This window comes from Loxodonta africana, chromosome 15 (genome assembly GCF_030014295.1).
Source record: "Loxodonta africana isolate mLoxAfr1 chromosome 15, mLoxAfr1.hap2, whole genome shotgun sequence".
Taxonomy (NCBI): Eukaryota; Metazoa; Chordata; class Mammalia; order Proboscidea; family Elephantidae; genus Loxodonta; species Loxodonta africana.
Window position 1 is genome coordinate 61,626,827 of NC_087356.1, and position 25,180 is coordinate 61,652,006.

Below are 25,180 nucleotides of genomic sequence, written 5' to 3' on the forward strand. Positions count from 1 at the left end.
AGTGAAAGAGTATCTGCTTTTCATGGGGCTGATTATCCATTTCCTCCCTCCTGCTTCTTACCTACTAGACTTGTGGTTACTTATTAGCCCCAGAAGGAGGCCTGGAGGCAGCAAAGGGGAAAAGCCAAATTAGTTAATTAAGCAGCTGTGGCCAAAGGTTTGGCTGTGGGAGGAGGTTGAAACTAACAGCTAAAATGAGTCTGTTAGATGTAATGAAACTTTAGTCTTGGCTTCCCCATGACTACATGGAGAAATGAGAACTTACTTTGCTTTTTAATAGGGTTTCATCTGACACAAGCTGTTATACACTTAATTCAACAATTAAAAGTTTCAGTGTATAGAAGAGGCTAAGGAAAATGAAAAATAGCACCCATTTAATCTGCAGATATTCACTCCCTAAACAAATATAAAATATGAAAACAAAAACTCCAGTTGTGCCAGCACCATTTGTTAGACACTGTCCTTTCCCCAGTTAACGGATTTTGCGTCTTTGTCAAATATCAGCTGCTCATAGGTGGATGAATTCACATCTGGATTCTCAATTCTGTTCCATTGGTCTATGTATCTGTTGTACCAGTACCAGGCTGTTTTGACTACCATGGCGGTATAATAGGTTCTAAAAGAGGCCTCCCACTTTGTTTTTATTCTTCAGTAATGCTTTGCTTCTCCAAGGCCTCTTCCCTTTCTATATGAAGTTGGTGATTTGTTTCTCCATCACATTAAGAAATGCTGTTGGAATTTGGATCGGGACTGCATTGCATCTGTAGATCACTTTGGGTAGAATTGACATTTTCACAATGTTGAATCTTCCCATCCATGAGCAAGTTAGGTTTTTCCACTTATGTAGGTCTCTTTTGGTTTCTTGCAGTAGTGTCTTATAGTTTTCTTTGCATAGATCTTTTAGGTCTCTGGTTAGATTTATTCCTAAGTATTTTATCTTCTTGGGGGCTATTGTAAATGGTATTGATATGGTGATTTCCTCTTCAACATTCTCTTCATTGGTGTAGAGGAATTTTTTGTATGTTTATCTTGTACCCTGATACTTTGCTGAAATCTTCTATTAGTTCCAGTAGTTTTCTTGTGGATTACTTTGGGTTCATCTGCAAATAGAGATAGTTTTACTTCTTCCTTACCAATTTGGATGCCCTTTATTTCTTTTTCTAGCCTAACTGCTCTGGCTAGGACCTCCAGAACAATGCTGAATAAGAATAGTGATAAAGGGCATTCTTATCTGGTTCCCCTTCTCAAGGGGAATGCTTTCAGACTCTTTCCATTTAGGATGATGTTGGCTGTTGGCTTTGTATAAATGCCCTTTATTATGCTGAGGAATTTCCCTTCTACTTCTATTTTGCTGAGAGTTTTTATCATGAATGTGTGTTGCGCTTTGTCAAATGCCTTTTCTGCATCAATTGATAAGTTCATGTGGTTCTTGTCTTTTTTTTATATGATGGATTACATTGATCGTTTTTCTAATGTTGAACCATCGCTGCATACTTGGTATGAATCCCCACTTGGTCATGGTGAATGATTTTTTTGATATTTTGTTAAACTCTATTGGCTAGAATTTTGTTCAGGACTTTTGCATCTATCTTGATGAGGGATATTGGTCTGTAATTTTCTTTTTTTTTTTTGTGGTGTCTTTACCTGGTTTTGGTATCCGGGTTATGCTGGTGTCATGGATTGTGTCCCCCCAAATATCTATCTTAGCTGGACCATGAACCCCAGCATTGTGTGCTTGTTCACCATTTTATGTGATTTCCTTGTATGTTGTAAATCCTATCACTATGATGAAATAAGATGGATTAGTGGCAGTCATATCAATGAGATACACAAGATTAGATAGTGTCTTAAGCCAATCTCTTCGAGATATAAAAGAGACAAGTGAGCAGAGAGACAGGGGGACCTCATACCACCAAGAAAGCAGTGCCGGGAGCAGAGCGCGTCATTTGGACCCGAGGTTCCTGCGCTGAGATGCTCCCAGACCAAGGGAACACTGATGATGAGGATGTTCCTCCAGAGCCAACAGAGAGAGAAAGCCTTCCCCCGGAGCTGGTGCCCTGAATTTGGACTTCTAGCCTACTGGACTGTGAGAGAATAAACTTCTCTTTGTTAAAGCCATCCACTTGTGGTATTTGTTACAGCAGCACGAGACGACTAAGACAGCTGGCTTCATAGAATGAGCCTGGGAATATTCCATACTTTTCTATGCTCTGAAATACATTTAGTAGTAGTGGTGTTAACTCTCCTCTGAAAGTTTGGTAGAATTCTCCAGGGAAGCAGTCATCTAGTGCTGCTATAACAGAAATACCACAAGTGGATGGCTTGTAATCAGCCTTCCCTTGGTCTGGGAGCATCTCAGCACAGGAACCTCAGGTCCAAAGGATGCACTCTGCTCCCGGGGCTGCTTTCCTGGTGGTATGAGGTTCCCAGCTCTCTGCTTGCTTCCTTTTCCTTTTATCCCTTTACATTGGATCAGGGATGTGACCTGGTAAGGCTGTTACAATCCCACCCTAATCCTCTTTAACGTAAAATTACAGCCACAAAATGAAGGACAACCACAGAGTACTGGGAATCATGGCCTAACCAAGTTGATACACACATTTTTGGGGGGACATAATTCAATCCATGACACCTTTTCAATCTCTTCTTTTGTTACAGGTTTATTTAGTTGTTCTACCTCTAATTGTGGTAGTTTAGGTAGGTAGTGTGTTTCTAGGAATTCATCCATTTCTTCTAGGTTTTCAAATTTGTTTGAGTATAGTTTTTCGTAGTAATCTGATATGATTCTTTTAATTTCAGTTGGGTCTGTTGTAATATCACCCATCTCATTTCTTATTCAGGTTATTTGCTTCCTCTCCTGTTTTTCTTTTGTTTGGCCATTGGTTTATTGATTTTGTTGATCTTTTCAAAAAACCAGCTTTTGAGCTTCTTAACCCTTTCAATTGTTTTTCTATTCTCTATTTCATTTGATTCTCCAATTTTTATTGTTTTCTTCTGGTGCTTGAGGGCTTCTTTTGCTGCTATTCATTCAAGTTGTAGGGTTAATGTTTTGATTTTGGCCCTTTCTTCTTTTTGGATGAGTACATTTATTGATATAAATTGGCCACCAAGCACTGCTTTTGCTGTGTCCCAAAGGTTCTGGTATGATGTATTTCCATTCTCATTTGATTCTGTGAATTTCTTTATTCCATCCTTAGTTTTTTCTATAACCCAGTGGTTTTTGAGCAAGGTGTTGTTCAGTTTCCATGTGTTTGATTTTTTTTTTTTCCTTGCTTTTTCTGTTATCAATTTCTACTTTTAAGGCTTTATGTTCAGAAAAGATGCTTTGTAGTATTTCAATGCTTTGGATTCTGTTAAAGCATGGCTTATGGCCTAATATGTGGCCTATTCTGAAGAATGTTCCATGTGCGTTGGAAAAGAAAGTATACTTGGCTGCTGTTGCGTGCAGTGTTCTGTATGTATCTATGAGATCAAGTGGTTAATTGTGGCATTTAGATCTTCTGTGTCTTTATTAAGCTTTGCTCTGGATGTTTTGCCCTTCACCTAAAGTGGTGTGTTGAGGTCTCCTATTATTGTGGAGCTATTTCTCCTTCCAATGCAGTCAGAGTTTATGTATTTTGGAGCTCTGTCATTGGGTGCATAAATACTTATTATTATGTCCTCCTGGTTTATCGACCCTTTAATCATTATATAGTATCTTTTACCCTTTGTGGATTTAACTTTTAAGTCTATTTTGTCAGAGATTAATATTGCCACTCCTGCTCTTTTTTGACTGTTGTTTGCTTGTTATATATATATTTTTCCATCCTTTGAGTTTTACTTTGTTTGTGTCCTTAAGTCTAAGTGTCTCCTGTAAGCAGCATATAGACAGATCATTTTTTAAAATCCATTCTGCCACTCTGTCTCTTTATTGGTGCATTCAGTTCATTCACATTTGGCGTAATTATTGATAGATATGAGTTTAGTACTGTCATTTGATGTATTTTTTGTGTGTTGTTGACGGTTTCTTTGTTCCACTTAATTTTCTGTCCTGAGTTGTTTTTATGTATTCTCTTTTCATTATTTTCATTTGTTGATTTTATTATTTGCTGTCTTTGTTTTTTATTTTGATGTACACAATTGTTAGTTTCATTTGTGGTTACCTTAATTTTTACCTCTGTTTTTCTAAGTTTAAACCAATCTTTTATTTGTCACAACTTCCTCTCCATATGAAAAATCTATCACTACGTTGCTTAGTCCCTCCTTTTTGTTTTAATGTTGTCATCTTTTACAATTATTGACATCTGTTTCCCTATTCTCAGTGTTTTAGCTTTATTTGTGACTTCCCTATCTGGGTTGATATCTGGTTGTTCTGTCCTGTGTTCTAGTCTAGGGTTGCTATCTGATATTACTGATTTTCTAACTGGAGAATTCCCTTTAGTATTTCTTGTAATTTGGTTTGTTTTTTTACAAATTTCTTAAACTTGTTTATCTGGAAATGCCCTGATTTCACCATCATATGTGAGAGACAGTTTTGCTGGATATATAATTCTTGGCTGGCAATTTTTTTCCTTCATGGCTTTGTATATGTCATCCCATTGCCTTCTTGCCTGCATGGTTTCTGCTTAGTCCAAACCTAATCTTGTCAACTCTGTTTTGTAGATGTTTTTCTGTTTATCCCTAGCCACTCTTGCAATTCTCTCTTTTATCTTTCATTTTAGCAAGTTTGATTATGTCCTGGTGACTTTCTTTTGGTATCTACCTTGTGTCCGTTTCAATGAGCTTCTTGGATAGATAGCTTCTCATCTTTCATGATACCAGGGAAGTTTTCTGCCAACAAATCTTTAACAATTCTCTCTGTATTTTCTGTTACCCCCCGCAACACCCTGTTCTAGTACTCCAATCACTGGTAGGTTATTCCTCTCGATAGAGTTCCACATAATTCCTAGGGCTTATTCGTTTTTTACAATTCTTTTATCTGATTTTTCCTCAAATAAGTTGGTGTCAAGTGTTTTATCTTCAGTCTCACTAATTCTGATTTCCATTGCCTAAATTCTGCTCCTATTACTTTTTATTGAGTTGTCTAATTCTGAAATTTTATTAATTTTTTGGATTTCTGTTTGCCATCTCTCTGTGGGTTCTTGCAGCCTGTTACATTTGTGATTATGCTCTTGTATAACCTTCTTAAGCTCCTCTATTGCTTTGTCTGTGTGTTCCTTGGCTTGTTGTGCATTTTGCCTAATCTCCTCCCTCAACTCTTGAAGAGCTCTGTGTATTAATCTTTTGAATTCTACCTCTGGTAATTCCAAGAAGTTATCTTCCTCCAGAAGATTTCTTGATTATTTGTTTTGGGCACTTGCTGAAGCCATCATAGTCTGCCTCTTTATGTGATTTGATATAGACTGTTGTCTCTGAGCCATCAATAAGTTAATATATTTATGTTTGCTTACTGTGTCTATCTTCTTGTTTTGTTTTGGTTTAGATATGTCCAAATAGGCTGGTTGTGCAAGCTAGTTTGATTATTGGCATCTTTGAAGCTCTCACATCCTGTCACCAGGTGGTCAGACCTGTTACTAGGTATGTGAGCCCATGAGTCTGCTTAGTTTTCTTGTATGGATTCAGCTTAGGTGTCCAGGTAAGTCACCAAGTGTGTGGTACAGGCTCTCACCTACAGTCCTAAACAGGCAGGGACAGTTAGAGTAGGCACAGGTATCTGGCTGCAGGAGAGGGTCACACACTGAGCAAGGCAGGGGGTTGACAGCGCCCCAAGCGTCTAGGAGGAAAGTGCATCCCTGTTCCCTAGAATGCGTAGGTGGGAGGATTTTGCAGCCAAACTATGGGCACCCAATGCTGTTGGCTGTAAGAACTGGGAGGCACCACTTATTCTTGGACCCCTGTTGCAGGTGGCTAGGTGGCATGGGTGCAGCCACCGGTCCCCAGGCTCCAGATATAGGTAGATGAGGACTCTGCTTAATGGGCAAAGTGGTGTCAAATGTCTTGAATCTGCCACTCCATCCTATAGCTGATACAGCTGAAAATAGGCTTCAGGTATATACCCTGTTGTACTGTGCTAATAAGGGCGTACGCTCTTCAAATAAGCCCACACAGGTCTATGCAGTGGTGAAAGGCATTCAAAGTCCATGAACCTCTTAACCCTGTGTCTAGGCAAAGGGGCTGTGCCTGCCCTCAGTTCCTGGTTTACGGTAGCTGGCAGAGTATTTTTTCCTGTTTGTCAATTTGTTTCCTCTCCAAAGCCAGGAGAATGGCTCATGGCACACGCGGGTCCTACTTCCAGCCCAGGGGGCATGGCAATTGCTGAAGGCAGCCTGGGACCCAGTGCAGAGTGGAGAGTTGGCAGGTAAATGGGAGAGATTCTTCCCAAAGGGGGTGTTTTTTGATCTGCCTGGTAGGTTAGATGCATGTACTTACTGTTTGCCAATTGATTGCCACTTCTTGCTGACCCCGGAGGCTTGAGCAGACTTTCTGCCACTCGGTCTTTCCCAATGTGGAAAATGCGTCCCAAATGCCACTGCTTGCCTCACCACACGAGCCAGCTGATCCAGCCTGTAGGGTGCTAGTTCCCACCGGGTCAGGTCTGGCAACCCCTCACTGCTTCTGAACTGTCTCTTCCTCCCCCTGCCACTCAGTTTGATTCCTCAACTTTGCCTTTGATGTTCAGGGTTCCTAGATTGTCATATATAATCAATTCACTTGTTTTCTTGGGTCTTTGTTGTAAGAGGGACCACAGGAAGCATGTAACCATTCCGTCATCTTGATCTTGCCTCCTCAGGCTGATCTTGATTTGTATTATCTCCCCTGAAGTTGACAGGTTCTGACACTATTACTCCCACCATTTTACAGATCTGTATAAAGAATATATTAACTCTTATAACTCAATAATAAAAAGGCAAATAACTCAGTTAAAACATGGGTAAAGGGCCTGAATAGACAGTTCTTCAAAGAAGACCTGTATGACCCAGCAATTCCACTCATTGGTACATACCCAAGAAAAATAAAACATATATCCACAGAAAGGCTTGTACACAAATGTTCATAGCAGCATTATGCATAATAGCCAAGAAATGGAAAAAACCCAAATATCCATCAGTTGATAAATGGATAAATAAAAGGTGGTATCTCTATACAATGAAATGTTACTTGGCAATAAAAAGGAACATAGTACTGATACATGCTATAACATGGATGAAGCTTGAAAACATACTAAATGAAAGAAGCCAGTCACAAAGACCACATATTGTATGATTCCATTTACATGAAAAGTTCAGAACAGGTAACTGTATAGAGACAGAAACTAGATTAGTGGTTACCTAGGGCATAGGATGTGAGTTGTGGGAAATGGGGAGAAACTCGTAATGGGTATAGGAGTTTCTCTGTGGAGTGATGAAAATATTCTAAAATACACTGTGGTGATAGATGCACAACTTTGTAAATACACTAAAAACCATTGAATTGTACACTTTAAATGAGTAAATTGAATGTATGTTAATTATATCTCAATAACATTGTTTAAAAAACAAACGAAAAAAAGGCTGAATCAGGGATATAATTACTTCAAGGATTTTGATTCAATTGGATAATTAATCTGATAAATAGCCAATCTTGTCACACAGGTAATTTTGATTCTTATTTTCAATGACATTTTTGGAGATGTAACCCAAGTGTTCCGTCACCATTAAACATTAGGAAAGCAGACAAAAGCAATTGTTAGTATCTGTCTTTAATTTATCGTAGTACACATCTTATATTTTATGTCAGGAAATACTGTGAAAAAATATCAAATTTGTACTAAAGATAGCAATTTTTATTTCATATGCTCTGTATGTATGTCATTCGCCAGATTATTTTTAAAAAGATGGAGTAATAAGGCAGGACTTTCCTCACTTTGCCTTCAGATTCACTTTTTGAACTGTCACAGTTATTTCACATAGAAGATGCTCAAAAGACAGAGGGTTATTCATCTTTTTTTTTTTTTTTGTAATAAAAATTATAAAATTTAAAAAGCTGTGTGCAATGTCACTGAATGGGGAAAGAAACAATGAATAAAAAATAGAAAATTTTGAGGAGAAAATGTATAAAAATTCAGATTTTTCTCATCTCCAATTGTTATACACAATCAGAAAAGCTAACAGCAACAGATAGCCACTGATGCTCAAAAAATGGTTTCGCCACCTTCTTTTCTGCTTCGTCTAGACACCTTAAATTTTATCAAGATCAAAGTTATGGCTTTATAAGGATAATAAATGAAATCACCTCAAAGATTTCTCCTAGTCGCCTCTGGATCAGAGCAAAGTAGAGAAACCCTTCTGGTCTGATTTCTCATTTTTTAAACCAATAGGCTCCATATGGTTTACAACAAAGAAGAGATCAGTTTGGAAGTCAACATTCAATCTTGGTCTCAAGGCAGAGACTGGAAACAATGGCTAGGACTAATTACAGAGACAGCTGTTATAAGGAACACCCTTTCTTTCCAGAATTATACACCTTAGACACTTTAACAGCTTTTCCTAAATAATTGCTCAGGGTTGATTTTAAGTGCAGATTGAAATACTACTAATTGATTTCAGATTCTTATTACAGATTTTTCAAAGTCCGTCTGTGTGAAGAAGCAAAATTACAGATGGCGATTCGAAGAGTTGAGTTTCCCTCAGGAGTATCACAGGAACCAATCACTGATTGCAGTGCCTGAGTATACGCTGCAAAGAAATGTTTGCAGTGACAAATGAAGTCAACTTTCTAAACAATTCTCCCAGCCTCTTTCATCTTAATACTGCTTCTCTACCCAGAACCCCATAGGTAATAACTTTAACTATCCATTAAATAAATATTTATTGAGTACTTACTACATGCCAATCACTTTGTGAGGACAGAAAAGATAAAGGAGAAGATAGACACAAAAATAATTAAACTGCAGTGTTAATACTTTCAAACCAGAGGCATACATAAAGTGTCACCACAGAATGAAGTTGGGGATGAATGAATAACAACCTGGGAGAGGATGAAACAGGTTTCCAGTTATGGTAACATTTAAGATGGGTCTGGAAGAGGAGTAAAGGAAGAAGGGCATTCTAGACAGAGAAATGAGTGTGTGACACACACAATGTGTAAAAGAAGGTGATATATTCTTGGAATAGCAAGTTTGGTAAGTCTGGAGTGTGGCCTGGGGCCAGACCAAAAATACGCCCTTATAAGCATTTTGTACTTTAAGTAATGGAAAATCCTAGAGGTTTTAGAAGAGGGGAATGGCATTATCAGATCTGTTTTTAAAAATATAACTCACAGGACTGATAAGTAACTCATATCACACAAATGGGGCACTAGAAATACCAACACTGGCAATATTTTCTGTGGGTACGTAAGGCCTACATAATCTTTAGACTATGTAAATCAAGAGATCTAAAGGGACAGCGAAAACAAACATTAGTGGCAACAGCAAGGACTCCATTGTTTCCACTGGGACTCCAGATAAAGATGGAGTTTATAATCCCAATTTTCCCCAGTGTCCTCTGGCAGAATCAGCAGTCTAATGTTTCCTGGCCTGTGGAGCAAGACAGGCAAGAGGCTTGTTGGCGGAGTGGGGTGCCTTTGGGCACTTATCAGTGGAGCTGAAGAGCTGTGTAACACTTGCCTGAGCAGGGCAGAGGCCAGGCTGGCCCAAGAGGCCTCGGATTACAGATGGCCAAGGGCTAGGGAGAGGCCTGCCTGTGGGCATGGCTGAGAAGCTGTCCTAACTGAAGAACTGTACCCTGAGTTGTTACTGATCCTGAATTGTAACCTGTTATTTCCCTAATAAACCCCATAATCCTGAGTATTGTCTATGAGTTCTGTGTGGCCATTGCAATGAATTATTAAATCCAGCAGAAAAGTAGAGAGTGCTGGGGGAGGGATGGCTGGTATCAGAATTGGTAAAAAGGTTGGAGCTAGGAGGTGTGTCTGACCTCTGCCTCCAGGAATCAGCCTTGGGCTGTTGATCTTGATTCCTCCTCCTTGTGAAGTGAGACAAAGAAGTCAAACGATGACACCCCCACCATGCCATTTTTACAGTTGAGTTGATGTCAGAACCAGGACCCACTGCAATGGCTCCAGACTCATGGAAGAATGGGACTTTGTAAGAGAAAGAATGAAGGTGCATGGGAAGGGAAACTTTTGATTCTTGGATGATAATTGTGGTTGCTGTTGTCTGCAATGGCTGAAAGGGAAGAAAGAGATGCTATGCTGCAGGTGAGGGGAGAAAAGCCACGTGTGGAGTGGCTTAGGGCAAAAGCCAGGCCAGTTAAACAAGATGATTGACAGGGGGCCAGGGTCTCCTGGTTCCACCCAGCCAGAGGCTAAGGCCATATGCATATGAATGGGAAGATAGCCAAGGTGTGGAGAAGAGAAGATGAATGTTTTAAAAAGGGTTATGTGTTTATTTGAGTGTACTATGAATATTGAATGTTTCTCCTACCTGGTGTTGTAAGGCAGACCTAGATGTATGCTGGAAGTGAATATTGGGTGTTATAAATCACAGAGAGCGTGTACCTCTGCCTTCAGCCAATACTTGATCGGATATGCTAAAAGGGGAAGTAGGGTTTGCCTGAAAGAAACACAGGCTGTTCATTTCAACAGTGTGGACCTGAGTATGGAGATCTGGTCGAAAACCTGAAGCACACACAGAATTTTTCCAGTGCAGGAAATTTGCATCTGAAAAGACATGCAGAACTACCCAGAACTGCTGAGAGAACAAGAGATTTGCATTTGAAGGAAGGACCTGCAGATAAAAAATGACTGTTTTGCTTTTTGAATTTCTATCAAGTGGTTGGCCTTTGAGTACACTGAGACAGGAAAAGTCAGTGCCCATCAGAAGAATCACCTTCTAGGACTAGAAGTTAAAGGTAGCCAGCAAGTAGACAGCCTGGTATGCTCACTTGTGCTGACCATCTGGGTCCGCTCACTTGTGCTGACCATCTGGGTCCGCTCACTTGTGGTGACCATCTGGGTCCACTTGATGAGTGAAAGTGGGAGAGGTGCAGCAATGAAGAGATGGGCTGAGTTTGGACATGTTCCACTACCACCGGCTGACCTAGCCCATGGGGGCTAGGGACAATAGAGAGAGCAGAAGGGCTGGCTGGTCTGAAGTGCAGGGAGTTGTGTCGAATACTGAGGCTATGGCTGGTAGACATTGGCCTAGCCCATAGGAGCTAGGGATGAGCTGACCAGAACCCAGCAAATAAAGACAGAAAGATGTTTGACACCATGAGCTGGTATAAATTGATGCAATTTGAGGGCTTGCTCTGAGACTGGACTTGGCTTATGGATGTAGATGCTCAAAGTTCTAACCAGAACAGAAAATTTTTCAGACCAAGGAACATGCGTGTCTCCTCAGAGCGCTGGTTTGACAGGGATGAACAATTTAAACATTGGCTATCTAAAACTGGGGGAGATAATGGCATGAAGCAGCTGGCTTACAGGTTTTCGTGGGTGTGTTTACACTCATTGAGGAGAACCTCACTGCCACCAAGAAAGAACAGCTAGGAGTGGAGTGCATCCTTTGGAACTAGGATCTCCGGGCTGAGAACCTCCTAGACCCAAGAGACAGAGAGAGAGAACTCTAACACCAGAGATGGCAAGCACCAGAGAGAAGCAGTGGTTCAGAAATGGTGGCAGCAGAGGCAGCAGAACCAGGAGGCTGGCAGGAGACACACCGATGGGCTTCCTGGCCCATGGGGCAAGAAAACTGAGTACCTTCAGGCAGAAGGCTTGCTGGCTGCGTGGGGTGCCTCCAGGCACTTGCTGACTGAGCTAGGCATGCAGATCCACAGAGCTATAGAGTTAAGTGCCTTCGGGCTGATGATGCTTACTGGCAGAGTGGGATGCCTCTGGGCACTTATCAGTGGAGCTAAAGAGCTTTGCAACACTTGCCCAAGCAGGGCAGAGGCCAAGCCAGTCCAAGAGGCCCAAAGGGCTGAGGGCCAAGGGCCAGGGAGAGGCCTGTCTGTGGGCATGGCCAAGAAGTTGTCCTGACTGAAGAACTGAATCCTGAGTCATTCCTGATTCTGACTTATAACCTGTTACTTCCCTAATAAACCCTATAATCGAATTATCAAACTCAACAGAGAAGGAGAGAGTGCTGTGGCAGGGATGGCTGGTGTCAGAACTGGTAAAAAGGTTGGAGAGAGGACATATATCTGACTTCCGCCTCATAGGACTCAGCCATGGACTGTTGATCTTGTTTCCTCTCCCCTGCCTGTGAAGCTAGACAAAGAGGTCAGATGACTATGCCTCCACTACACCAGTTCTACAAACGTAAATATATATGATAATAAGTCTGTGTTAGATAACATTAACTGAAAGAGCCCTAACTTAGACAGCCGTAAGAGGCAAGCTCTATTTTTTTTAAAGGAGTACCTGGAACCCAAGTTCCCCTAGAGTGGAGTGAGCTTCGAATATTTTTCCAGCATAACTGCAGAAAAGAAAGTAACAGATTTCAAAGAGAAAGATAACTCAGTATAATTATTTTTATTCTCTCATAGAGTTTTTCTATAAAAAGGTAATAAAAGTTTCTCATATATGATAAGCACTCAATAAATGCTAAGTTACTACTACTGCTACTGCTGCTTTTGTTATTTTTTAAAGTTCCATCAAGCCTCGACTATTCTTTCCAAAAACTTACCTCTGTGGTTTTTGTAGAAAATACAATTGTTGGCACAGGTATCAGGATGAGCATCCCAAAAATCCGGACCACAACAGCATAGTGGAGGTAAAGTAATATTATGCCTCTGCATTTTCTCCTGGATCTGGGCTCTTAAAACTTCTACGTATCTATAGAAATACAGTATTTATCAGGCAAAGTTAGCTACTAGGAAGAGAGTGAGCATGAGGTCACTAAATGCCTAGTTCTGATTTTACTACCAGCTTTAACTGTTAGTATCTATATGCCTCGATCCTTCCTCTTTGCATTAGGGAAAAAACACTAGGAAAACTGCAGTACTATTCCCTAGGGGAGATTAGATCATCAAGAAATCTGGTGAAGTTCTGTACTCCTCACTGAAGAAAAGTGTGAGGAGATACAGCCAACTCTCTTTTAAGGAAGTTGTGAGAGAACTCTGACTTCCACAAAGTCGCCTCTAGAGCCAGAACTTCATGCAGAATTTTTCAAAGTACCTTAGAATTTCTTTTTCTCTCTGTTTCTGTTTTTCTTTTTCTCCTTTTGTTTCTTCAAGTTGTAGTTGGGCTAATATCTCACTCATATTTTCCCCTGAATATGGTTCTTCAGGACGGGTCACTCTTGGGATCCTCTGCTCTTCAGCATAACTTTCCTGCTCTTTCTTTTTCTTAATTCTGAAAATAAAATCATAACACGATTCAGAATTTCATAAAATCATTACTTAGAATGAGTTTTTAAGTCAAAAAAAAAAAAAAAAAAAACCAAACCTGTTGCCATTGAGTCAATTCCGACTCACAGTGACCCTATTGGACAGAGTAGAACTGCCCCACACAGTTTCCAAGGGGTGGCTGGTGGATTTGAACTGCTGATCTTCTGGTTAGCAGCTGAGCTCTAACCACTGCACCAACAGGGCTCCTCTGTAAAGATTACAGCCTGGGAAACCCTATGGAGCAATCTACTCTGTCCTATAGGGTTGTGTATGAGTTAGAACTGAATCAGCAGCAGACAACAACATTACAGTGTGAAATTTATATACATATATGGAGCCCTGGTGGTACAGTGGTTAAGAGCTACGGCTGCTAACCAAAAGGTCAGCAGTTCAAATCCACCAGTCGCTCCTTGGAAACCCTATGAGGCAGTTTTACTCTCTCCTATAGGGTCACTATGAGTCGGAATCGTCTTGATGGCAACAGGTATGTATGTATGTATCTATCTATCTATCTATCAATCATCTATCAATCTATCATCTATCTATCAATCTATCATCTATCAATCTATGCTCTATCTATCTATCTATCCATCTATCCATCGATCTATCTATCTAATCTCCGAAAGGGCTTCTAGAGCCAAATAGCTATTTCCAGATACAAGGGAGTCAACAAATCAGTAAATCACCCCAAGAATATCCTCAAAAATTTCTGCTGGCTGGTTTGAGTTTATCCTGTAATTCATCTATATATACAGGCTCTCAAAGGGAAATGACCAGTGGTTACTACTAAAGGAGTTTTTCTGTAAAAAATCTAGCACAAGAGCCTCCTCAGTTTAAGACTATAAGTAGAGAGAGCTTTTGCTTTTGGCTAAAATGAAATAACAGGAACCAGATTTGTCCTCCAGCTTTAAACAATTGAAAAAAGAAATAATGGTTTTCAAGACACTGGACATGAGGCAATGAAAAACAGTGATCCCTGAAAGACGCTATCTTAGTCATCCAGTGTTGCTATAACAGAAATACCACAAGCGAATGGCTTTAACAAAGAAAAGTTTATTTCCTCACCGTAAAGTAGGCTAAAAGTCCAAATTCAGGGCGTCAGCTCCAGGGGAAGGCTTTCTCTCTCAGTCAGCCTTCTTATCAATCTTCCCCCAGACTAGAAGCTTCTTTGCACAGAGACGGTGCTCTGCTCCTGGCACTGCTTTCTTGGTAGTATGAGGTACCCCACTCTTTGCTTGCTTCCTTTTCCTTTTTATCTCTTGAGAGATAAAAGGTGGTACAGGTCACACTCCAGGGAAACTCCCTTTATGTTGGCTCAGGGATGTGACCTTAGTGAGGGTGTTACAATCCCACCCTAATCCTCTTTAACATAAAATTACAATCACAAAATGGAGGACAACCACATAATGCTGGGAATCATGGCCTAGCCAAGTTGACACATATTTTGGGGGGACACAATTCAATCCATGATATTCCACTTTTTGGCCTCCAAAAAAATCACAGCCTTGCAACATGCAAAACATATTCACCCCATTATATCATAGCAAAAGTCTTGACTTCAAGTCCAAAATCCAAAAACTCCCCTTCATCTGTGATATCTAGAATACAAGTTAGCTGCTTCCAAAGGTACAATGGCAGAACAGGCACAAACTAGACATTGCCATTACAAATGGGAGAAAATGGAGACAAACAAGGCATACCAAGCAAGTCAGCAGAACACATTACATTAGCCCTCAAAGCTTTGAAAATAATCCTCTGTTCTCCGAGACCATTTACACAATGGCCCTGCCCTCCAGACTCTAGGTATGGTCTATACTCTGCACATTCTGAGTGGAGGTCCCTTGGCCCTGGGCTTCATCTCCACCTTCCAGGTCCACTGGGATGGCAACACTGCTCCCTCAGCTTTAGCCCCACCATTCTCCTAGTCCATCTGAGTGGCAATTCCACCCTGAGAAACACCAGAGGCCATGACGCCACCCTTTGAAACTCCTGAGGTCATGGCCATACCTTTTGAGACTGAGGCAGCTCAGCTTCTTGTGTTCTTTGTCTCTTCAGCTTCTGCTTCCTGGTTTCTTGGCCTCTCGGCATCTTCGGCCTCACTCCCGCAACTGCCCTGCTGGGGCAAGTATTCCCAAGCTCTGCAGCTCTACCAATAAGGGCCTGGAGGCACACCACTCTGCCAGGAAGCCTCCTGCACACAGGCACTCAGCTCTCTTGCTCCATGAGTCGGCTCCAATGTTGTCTGGCACCAGTTTCCTGGTTCTGCTGTTGTTGGTCCTCTGCTGCTGCCATTCCTCTATCCATTCACAGTTTCAAAACCACTTCTACGTTTTAGGTATCTGTTAGAGCAGTACCCCACTCTCTTGGTATCAAATTCTGTCTTAGTCATCTAGTGCTGCTGTAACAGAAATACCTCAAGTGGATGGCTTTAACAAAGAGAGGTTTATTTCCTCACAGTAAAAAAAGTAAAGTAGGCTAAAATTCCAAATTCAGGGCATCAGCTCCAGGGGAAGACTTTCTCTGTTGGCCTTCTCATCAATCTTCCCCCGGATTAGGAGCTTCTCCTCACAGAGAACCTGGGTCCAAAGAACATGCTCTGCTCCTGGCACTGCTTTCTTGGTAGTATGAGGTACCCCACTCTCTGCTTGCTTCTCTTCCTTTCTATCTCTTGAGAGATAAAAGGTGGTGCAGGCCACACCCCAGGGAACTCCCTTTATATTAGATCAGGGATGTGACCTGGGTAAGGGTGTTACAATCCTACCCTAATCCTCTTTAAGGTAAGATTACAATCACAAAATGGAGGACAATCACACAATACTGGGAATCATGGCCTAACCAAGCTGCCATATTTTGGGGGGACACAATTCAATCCATGACAGATGGGAAACAAACAAGGCGAGCCCCATAATAGCCCTAGCTTATTGCGTTGAAAGTTTCTAGTCAGGGGCATAGGGCGAGAGAACTGAGGTGAAGCCTAGTGGAATCCCTGAGTTGAGGAGATGGAGCTGCAAGTCCAGGGAGACAAAGGCAACTAGAGTTCATAGGACTAAAGACCAGAGAGGAGAGAGACACACAGAGAGAGAACCCCAGAGATCTAGAGGGTCTCCTTTGAGTACTTAGCAGGGTACACATCAGTGCATGTACGTGAGGAAATGATTTGAGGCCAGGAAAGAACCATCTGAAAGGACAAGAAGGAGCAGTGCCTAGTGCTCACACAGTGCTGGGAATAGTGCTTGTTCCTACCATCCAGACATGAAAAACTCACAATTCATGGAGCATTAAATAGATATTCTAGAAGACCTTGCCTCAGTAGTGTGGAATAATAATTTGTCCTAGACTGGGAACCGCTCTGGATCTGCCTAACAAAGTGTAAATCCAAGGTCCCAAAGGATCTGTTTCTAAGTAACTGTACCCCATAATCAAAGCTCAAGAAGATTTGAAGAAATACAAAAGCATCCAGCAACCAGCAAGGTAAAATTCACAATGTCTAGCATGAAATCAAAGACTGCCAGCCATGCGAAGAGGCAGGAAAACACAACTACAATGAGAATAAACAATCAATCAAAACCAATCTACAACTGACACAGAATTAGCAGAGACATTAGAAAGATTATAATTATATTCCATATGTTCAAAAAGCTAAGAATAGACACGAAAGATATAAAAAAGACTGAAATTGAACTTAAACCACTGCCATCGAGTCGATTCCAACTCATAGCGACCCTATATTGAACTTACAGAGATGAAAATTACAATCTCTGTGATGAAAAACACACTGGATGGGATTATTAGCAAATTAGATGCTGTAGAAGTAAATTTGAAAGCATACCAATTTAGAAACTATCCAAAATGAATCACAGACAAAAGAATCCAAAAAAATTAAAAAGAGCTTCAGTGAGCTGTAGGACAACGTCGATCAGCCTAACATACAAGTTACTGGAGTTCATGAAGGAGCAAAGCGAGGGACAGAAGAAACACATGAAGAAATAAATGGCTGAAAGCTTTAGAAATTTAACGAAAACAAAAAATTCACAGATCTAAGAAGCTCAACAAAACCCAAGTACAAAAAACATGAAAATCAAAACATGGCCCATCGTAACCAAATGGCTCAAAATTGGTGACAAAGAGAAAATCTTTAAAGCAGCCAGAGAACAAAGACATGTTACAGAGGACAAAAATAAGGATGATATCAGATTTCCTGTAAGAAACAATACGAGCAAGAAGATTGTACAGTAACATTTAAATTCTGGAAAAAAGAAAAACACTGTTGACCTGGAATTCTGTATCTGGCAAAAATCTCTTTCAAAAACAAAAATGCAAGAAAGATGTTTTCAGACATACAACAGCTGAAAGAGTGCATCATCACCGGCAGACCTGCAACTGCAAGAAATGTTAAAGAATGTCCTTCAGGCAGGGGGAAATGACACTGCGGGGAATTTGTATAAGATTTTTTTTATTATTTCAGTATCTTTAAATGGTAATTGACTATTTAAAATAATAATGTATTTTGGATTTATTACAAAGGAAAAGTAAAATGCATGAAAACAAAAGCATAAAGACAGAGAGGAGAAATGGAAGTACACTATTGTAAGATTCTTGTACTACATGTGAAGAGGTATGTCACTTGAAGGTAGACTGTGATAAATTAGAGATATCTATAAACCCTAGAACAACCAATAAAATAACAAGACAAAGAGTTACAGCTAATATGCCAAAAAAGGAGATCAAAGAATCATAAAAATATACAATTAATTCAAAAGAGGGAAAACGGGAACAAAGAACAGCTGGTACAAATAGCAAACAAATAGCAAGATGATATGCTCAAGCCTAACCCTATCAGTAATCACATTAAAGATAAATGGTCTAAGCACCCCAATTAAAGGCAGATATTATCAGCCTGGACAAAAAGTCAAGACACAACTACATGTTGCCAATAAGAAATGCCCTTTAAATATAAAGATACAAATAGGTTAAAAATAAAAGAATGAAAAAAGATACACCATGCAAACAATAGTAAAAAGGATGCTAGACTAGCTATATTAATATCTGACAAAGTTGATTTTGGAATAAAGAAGGTATCAGGGATAAAGATGACCACTTCATAAATATGAAGAAGTCAGTCAAGGAGACATAACAACCCCAAACATTTATGCACCTAATAACAGAGCTTCATAATACAGGAAGCAAAAACTGACAGAACCACAAGGAGATATAGACAAATCCACAATTACAGTCAGAGACTGCAATAGACTTCTCTCAGTCATAACCATATTTTTACGCAAATAATGTGCACCTATGTTAGTTTGCCAATCACACCCTCCCCACGGTGAGGAGTTTTTATAAGCACACTATGCTAATTTTTTACAGCAACATATGAAAAAAATTCGCATAGTGACACTTATGAAAATACCTCACGGGGGTTGGGCACGGTTGGCAAACAAATGCAGAAAGTGCGCATTATTTGCATAAAAATACAGTAATCAGATAAGCAGGCAGAAAACTGACAAGGATATAGTAGACCCGAAAATATCAGTAAACTTGACCTGATTGACATTTGTAGAATACTCCACAGACATTTATAGAATAGCAGAATATACATTTGTAGAATAATAGCGTACACATTCTTCTACTGTAAGGTTCTTGACTTTGGAACATTTACCAAGATAGATCATATTCATGACCATAAAACAAGTGTCAATAAATTCAGAAAGACTCAAGTCATAAATAGCATACTATTCTCTGACCATAATGAAATATAATTAGAAATGAATAACAGAAAGATTCTTGGAAAATTCCCAAATATTTAGAAACTAAACAACAAACTTCTAAACTCACGATCAAATAAGAAATAAAAAGAAAAATTGGAAGGTATTTTAAAATGAATGTATAAGATGATTTAGGAATACTTATTCAGTATTTAGGAGGAAATTTATAGCATTAAATGCCTATATGGAACAAGAAAAAAAGTCTCAAATCAATGACCTCAATTTCTACCTTAAGAAGCTAAAAAAAAAAAAAAAAAGAGGAAATTAAACCCAAAGTAGCAGAAGAAATAATAAAGATTGAAGCAGAAATCAAAGATATAGGAAACAGAAAAACAGGAAGAAAAAACAAAGAAACCAAAAGCTAGTTCTTTGGAAGCACCAATAAAATTGATAAATGTTGATGAGCTAGTCTGAACAAGAATCAAAAAAAAAAAAAGATGACACAAATTGCCAATACAAAAAATATGACAGGTGACACCACAACAGAGTCTACAGATATTAAAAGGATAAACAAGAATACTAAAAACAATTTTTATGCCAATACATGTGACAACTGAGAAGAAATGACACTTAAGAAGCAGATAGCCTAAATAGCCTTGTATTTACTAAAGACATTTAAAAACTTCAAAATCAGAGATCTTCACTGGTAAATTCTACTAAACATTTAAGAAGAAATACCAATTCTAGATAAACTCTTCCAAAATAATGAAGAGGAAAGAATACTCCATAAGGGCTGCATTACCCTGAAACCAAAACCATATGAAGAAATTACAAGAAAAGCATAAGTCAGTATCAGACAGAACATAGATATAAACAGTCAAAACAAAATTTTATCAAACCTAGCAAACAATATATTAAGAGGATAATACATCACGACCAATTGGGTGTACCCAGGAACAGAGCTGGTTTAACGTTTGAAAATCAATGTAATTCACTGTATTAACAAACTAAAAAAGAAAAGCCACATATGAACATCTCAAAAGAAGCAGAAAAAAACATTTAACAAAATCCAGCATCCATTTCTGATCAAAATTCTCAACAACTAGGTAAGAGAAGGGAAGTTTATCAGTCTGATAAAGGGAATCTATGGAAAACATGTAGCTAACCTCATACTTGGAGTCCCTGTGGTACAAGCGGTTAATGTGCTTGGCTGCTAACCTAAAAGCTGAAGATTCAAGCCTATCCAGAGATGCCTTGGAAGAAAGCCACTGAAAATCCCACACAGCAGTTTTATTCTGACACAATATGGAATTGCCATGAGTCAGAATCAACCCGACAGCAATTCTTTAATATCACACTTAATAAAGACTAAATGTTTTCTAAGATCAGAAATTTTCTATTCTTACCACCCCTATCCAACATTTTACTGGAGGTTATAATCAATGCAATAGGCCAAAAAAAAAAAAGACCAAACTTAAATGAAGACATAAACTGTATTTCAAATGGCATGATCACTATATAGAAAATTCAATGGAATTATTAAGTGAGTTTAGTAAGGTTGCAGAATACAAGCTCCAAATTAAAAAATCAACTTTTTTTTTTTTTTTAATTGTGCTTTAGGTAAAAGTTTGCAGAGCATATTAGTTCCTCATTCAACAATTAACACACAAATTGTTTTGTGACATTGGTTGCAAACCCCATGATGTGGGTTCCCCATGTCTATTTGTCCAGTTTCCTTATCCTTTCCTGCCTTCTCGTATTTGCTTTTAGGCAGGTACGGCCATTTAGTCTTGTATACATGACGGAACACAAAGCATGTTCCTCATGTGTGTTATTGTTTGTTTCATTTATAGACCTGTCTAATCTTTGGCTGAAGGGTGAACTTCAGGAGGGGTTCCAGTTGAATTAGCAGGGTGTCCGAGAGCCATAGTCTCAGGGGTTCCTCCAGTCTGTGTGGGACCAGTGAGTCTGGTCTTTTTTTGTGCATTTGGATTTTGTTTTACATTTTTCTCCCACTCCGTCTGGGACCCTTTTTGTGATCCCTGTCAGATCGGTCGGTGGTGGTAGCCAGGTACCATCCAGTGTTCTGGGCTCAGTCTGGTGGAAGCTGTGATACTTGTGGTCCATCAGTCCTTTGAACTACTATTTCCCTTGTGTCTTTCATTTTCTTCATTCTCCTTTGCTCTAGATGGGATGGGACCAATAGATGTATCTTAGATTGCCGCTCTTGGGCTTTTAAGATCTCAGACACACTACTCACTAAAGTCGGATGTGGGACATAATCTTTATAAACTTTGTTATGCCAGTTGACCTAGATGTCCCCAGAGACCATGGTCCCCAGCCCTTAGCCCAGTAACTTGAGCCGTCAAGGTGTTTGGATATGTCTATGAAGATTCTATGACTTTGCCTTGGTCAAGCTGTCCTGACTTCCCCTATATTGTGTACTGTCCTTCCCTTTACCAGTTACCAATTATCTACTATATAGTTAGTGACTGATCCCTTCCCACTCCCCCCTCCCTTGTAACCATCAAAGACTGTTTCTTTCTGTGTGTAAACCTTTTCTTGAGTTTTTATAATAGTGGTCGCATACAGTATTTGTCCTTTTGTGCTTGATTTATTTCACTCAGCATAATGCCCTCCAGATTCATCCATGTTGTGAGATGTTCCATGGTTTCATCATTGTTCTTTATTGTTGCACAGTATTCCATTGTGTGGATGTACCATAATTTGCTTATCCATTTACCTATTGATGGGCACTTAGGTTGTTTCCATCTTTTTCCACTGTGAATGATGCTACAATGAACATGGCTGTGAATATGTCTATCCCTGTGACGGCTCTTATTTTTAACTACGTTTCTATATACTAGCAATGAACAATCAAAAAATGAAATTTCAAAAACAATACCATTTACAATAGCATCAAAAATGTGAAATACTTCGAGATATATCTGACAAAAGATGTGAAGGGCCTACATAATGAAAACTACAAAATACTGTTGAGAGAAATTAAAAAGCAGTTACATAAATGGAGAGATATACCTTGTTCATGGGTTGGAAGGATAAATGTTGTTAAAATGCCAATTCTTCCCAAATTCTCTAAAGATTCAATGTAATCCCAATCAAAATCCCAGGAAGGTTTTTTTTTTTTTTTTTTTTTGTAGAAACTGACAAATTGATTCTAAAATTCATATGGAAATGCAAAGGGCCTAGAATAGCCAAGATAATGGTGAGGAAAAAGAACAAAATTGAAGGGCTAACAGTACCTGATCTCAAGAATTATTATAAAGCTACACTAATCAAAGCAGCATGGTATTAGCGTAAAGATAAACAAATAGATCATGGAACAGAAGAAAGAGTCCAAAAATAAACCCACACATATAAAGAACATTTTCATCACTCCAAAAGAAACTTTGTACTCATTAGTAGTCACTCCCCACTGCTCCCCACCCCCAGCCCTAGTCAACCACTAATCTACATTCTGACTCTATCAATTTGCCTATTATAGACATTTCATAATATTCCCTGAGTGTCACAAATGGTTAAGAGCTCGGCTAGTAGCCTGAAGGTTGGCAGTTCCAACCTACCCAGAGGCACCTTGGAAGACAGGCCTGGGGATGTTTCTGAAAGGCCAGTCTTGAAAACCCTAGGAAGCAGTTCTACCCTACACACATGGGGTTGCCATGAGTCAGAATCAACTTGACAGCAACTAACGACAACAACAAAATGATAAACCTTCTAGAAGAAAACAAAAAAGTCTTTGTGATCTCAGGTTAGTACAGCCAGAGTGCTCCTTAGAAGGAAGGATGGCAAGACTTCGTCTAACATATTTTGGACATGTTATCAGGAGGGATCAGTTCCTGGAGAAGGACATCCTGCTTGGTAAAATAGAGGGTTGGTGAAAAAGAGGAAGACCCTCAGCAAGATGGATTGACACAGTGGCTGCAACAATGGGCTCAAGCGTTAACAGCAATTGTGAGGATGGTGCAGGACCGGGCAGTGTTTCGTTCTGTTGTACATAAAGTCGCTGTGAGTGGGAACCAACTCAATAGCACCTAACAATATTTTTGTCAAGGAATCTGAGTGATTCAAGACTAGAACTCATAAGCACGTGCTGACAAGGCCACTGCTCAAAATGACTTTGAAACAAATGAGCTATTGTTTTCTGAACAGTAGTATGAGGTCAATTCACACTCATACCTCTTCAATAAAGCACGGACTGCTGAAAATTCTGGGCTTCTATCCATTTGTGGCAGGCTATTCACTCCAGGGGAATTATATTTTATTAGATTAACACAGGTATAAGCTAAGAACAAGGAAGCTGTCTTACAAAGGCACCGGAAAAATAGAAGAGATACGGTAGTTGTATTGTAGGTAAAACTAAATCCACCCAGGTTCTGACATCTAATTACTGGCCACATGTAGCAGAGTGACAAGGCCACATTAAAGAAGAGATTTTCTTCTACCTGCTCTCCCACATTTCCCAGTCTTTCCTAAGCTATAACTATAAATCTGAATTGAGTATTCCTCAAATAGCACACAGTTTTTATGATATCATGCAAACTCAAATGCAGTATAAAGTTGTAATAGGATAGAGGTAAGAAATCTCATTATTGCAATGGACAGAGGGATATCTTTTTATACCAGAGAAGATCAAGATTTAAAGGCATATAAGGCAGTGTTTTAGCCATCTAGTGCTGTTATAACAGAAATAATACAAGTGAATGGTCTTAACAAAGAGAAATTTATTCTCTTACAGTCTAAGAAGGCTAGAAGTCCAAATTCAGGGTGCCAACTCCAGGGGAAGGTATTCTCTTTCTGTCAGCTCTGGGGGAAGGTTCTTGTCATCAGTCTTACCTGGGTCTATAGGAGCTTTTCAGCACAGGGACCTCAGGTCCAAAGGATGAGAGCCCTGACTCTTTCTGCTTGGTGGTAATAAGGTCCCCTGTCTCTCTGCTCCCTTCTCTCTTTTACATCTCAAAAGAGATTGACTTAAAACACAACCTAATCTTGTAGATTGAGTCCTGCCTCATTAACATAACTGCCTATAATCCTGCCTCATTAACATTATAGAGGTAGGATTTACAACACACAGGAAAATGACATCAGATGACAAAATGGTGGGCAATCACACAATATTGGGAATCACAGCCTAGCTGAGTTGACACACATTTTGCGGGGACACAAGTCAATCCGTAACTGGCAGTATACTAGGCGTGTGAGAAATTAATGTGTTCCAGCACAACTAGATGGTGCCCAGCTATCACCACTGACTGCCCTGACAGGGATGACAATAAAGGGTTCCGGACAGACCTGGGGAAAAATGTAGAACAAAATTCTAACTCACAAAAAAAAACAAAAGGGACCAGACTTACTGGCCTGACAGAGGCTGGAGAAACCCCAAGAATATGGCCCCCAGACACCTTTTTAGTGGAGTTATGAAGTCACTCCTGAGGTTCACCCTTCAGCCAAAGATTAGACAGGCCCATAAATAAAACAAGACTACAGGGGCACACCAGCCCACGGACAAGGACGACAAGACAGGGGGAGACAGGAAAACTGGTAACGGAGAACCCAAGGTCAAGAAGGGGGGAGTGTTAACACATCCTGGGGTTGGCAACCAAAACCACAAAACAATGTGTATTGATTGCTTAATGAGAAACTTGTTCCCTCTGTAAACCTTCATCTAAAGTACAGTTAAAAAAAGGAAAAAAGGTAATGTGAAAAAAAGGCTGAAAAAGGACACAAACACATAGTACATAAACACATATAAGGCTGAAAAAGGGCATAAACACATATTACACCTTATTCTCTTATAATACAATGAAAATGCAAAGAAAAGATGAAAACAGTACAAAACTTAAAAGACGAGCCTAAGATCACACGTGCGCTTGCCTAGGGGTCTACATACATAGAGAGTTTATTCCAAAGAGAGCCAGTAGAGAAATCATCTGAGGACATTCATATTTGTTTAGTTGAATAGCTTCTCACCTTGTGAAAAAGACAAATGGGAAAAGATTTCTGTGCAGATAGTAAACCATACTGAGATTTTCAGGTATTCATTTTAAACAGAGCCAAGTGAATAACAGCAGAAAAGTTTATTTACTGGTATAATCCTCCATACGA

General features: G+C 39.7%; 1 protein-coding gene across 10 annotated transcripts in view; it reads right to left on the minus strand.

Moving 5' to 3' along the window:
- CCDC15 (coiled-coil domain containing 15) overlaps positions 1–25,180 on the minus strand; it is a 124,623-nt gene that overhangs the window by 11,921 nt on the left and 87,522 nt on the right. For 2 of the 10 annotated variants that reach the window (XM_064268905.1, XM_064268904.1), the window contains 3 exons: positions 13,141–13,317; positions 12,650–12,798; positions 2,386–8,693 (listed from right to left, as the gene is read on the minus strand). In XM_064268905.1, coding sequence (XP_064124975.1) covers positions 8,572–8,693; positions 12,650–12,798; positions 13,141–13,317 — 448 coding nt within the window. In that variant the 3' untranslated portion in view covers positions 2,386–8,571. Of the gene's footprint in view, positions 1–2,377; positions 8,694–12,649; positions 12,799–13,140; positions 13,318–25,180 lie in introns of those variants that run through there. The other 8 variants (XM_064268902.1, XM_064268899.1, XM_064268908.1 and 5 more) reach the window with 7 other exon arrangements.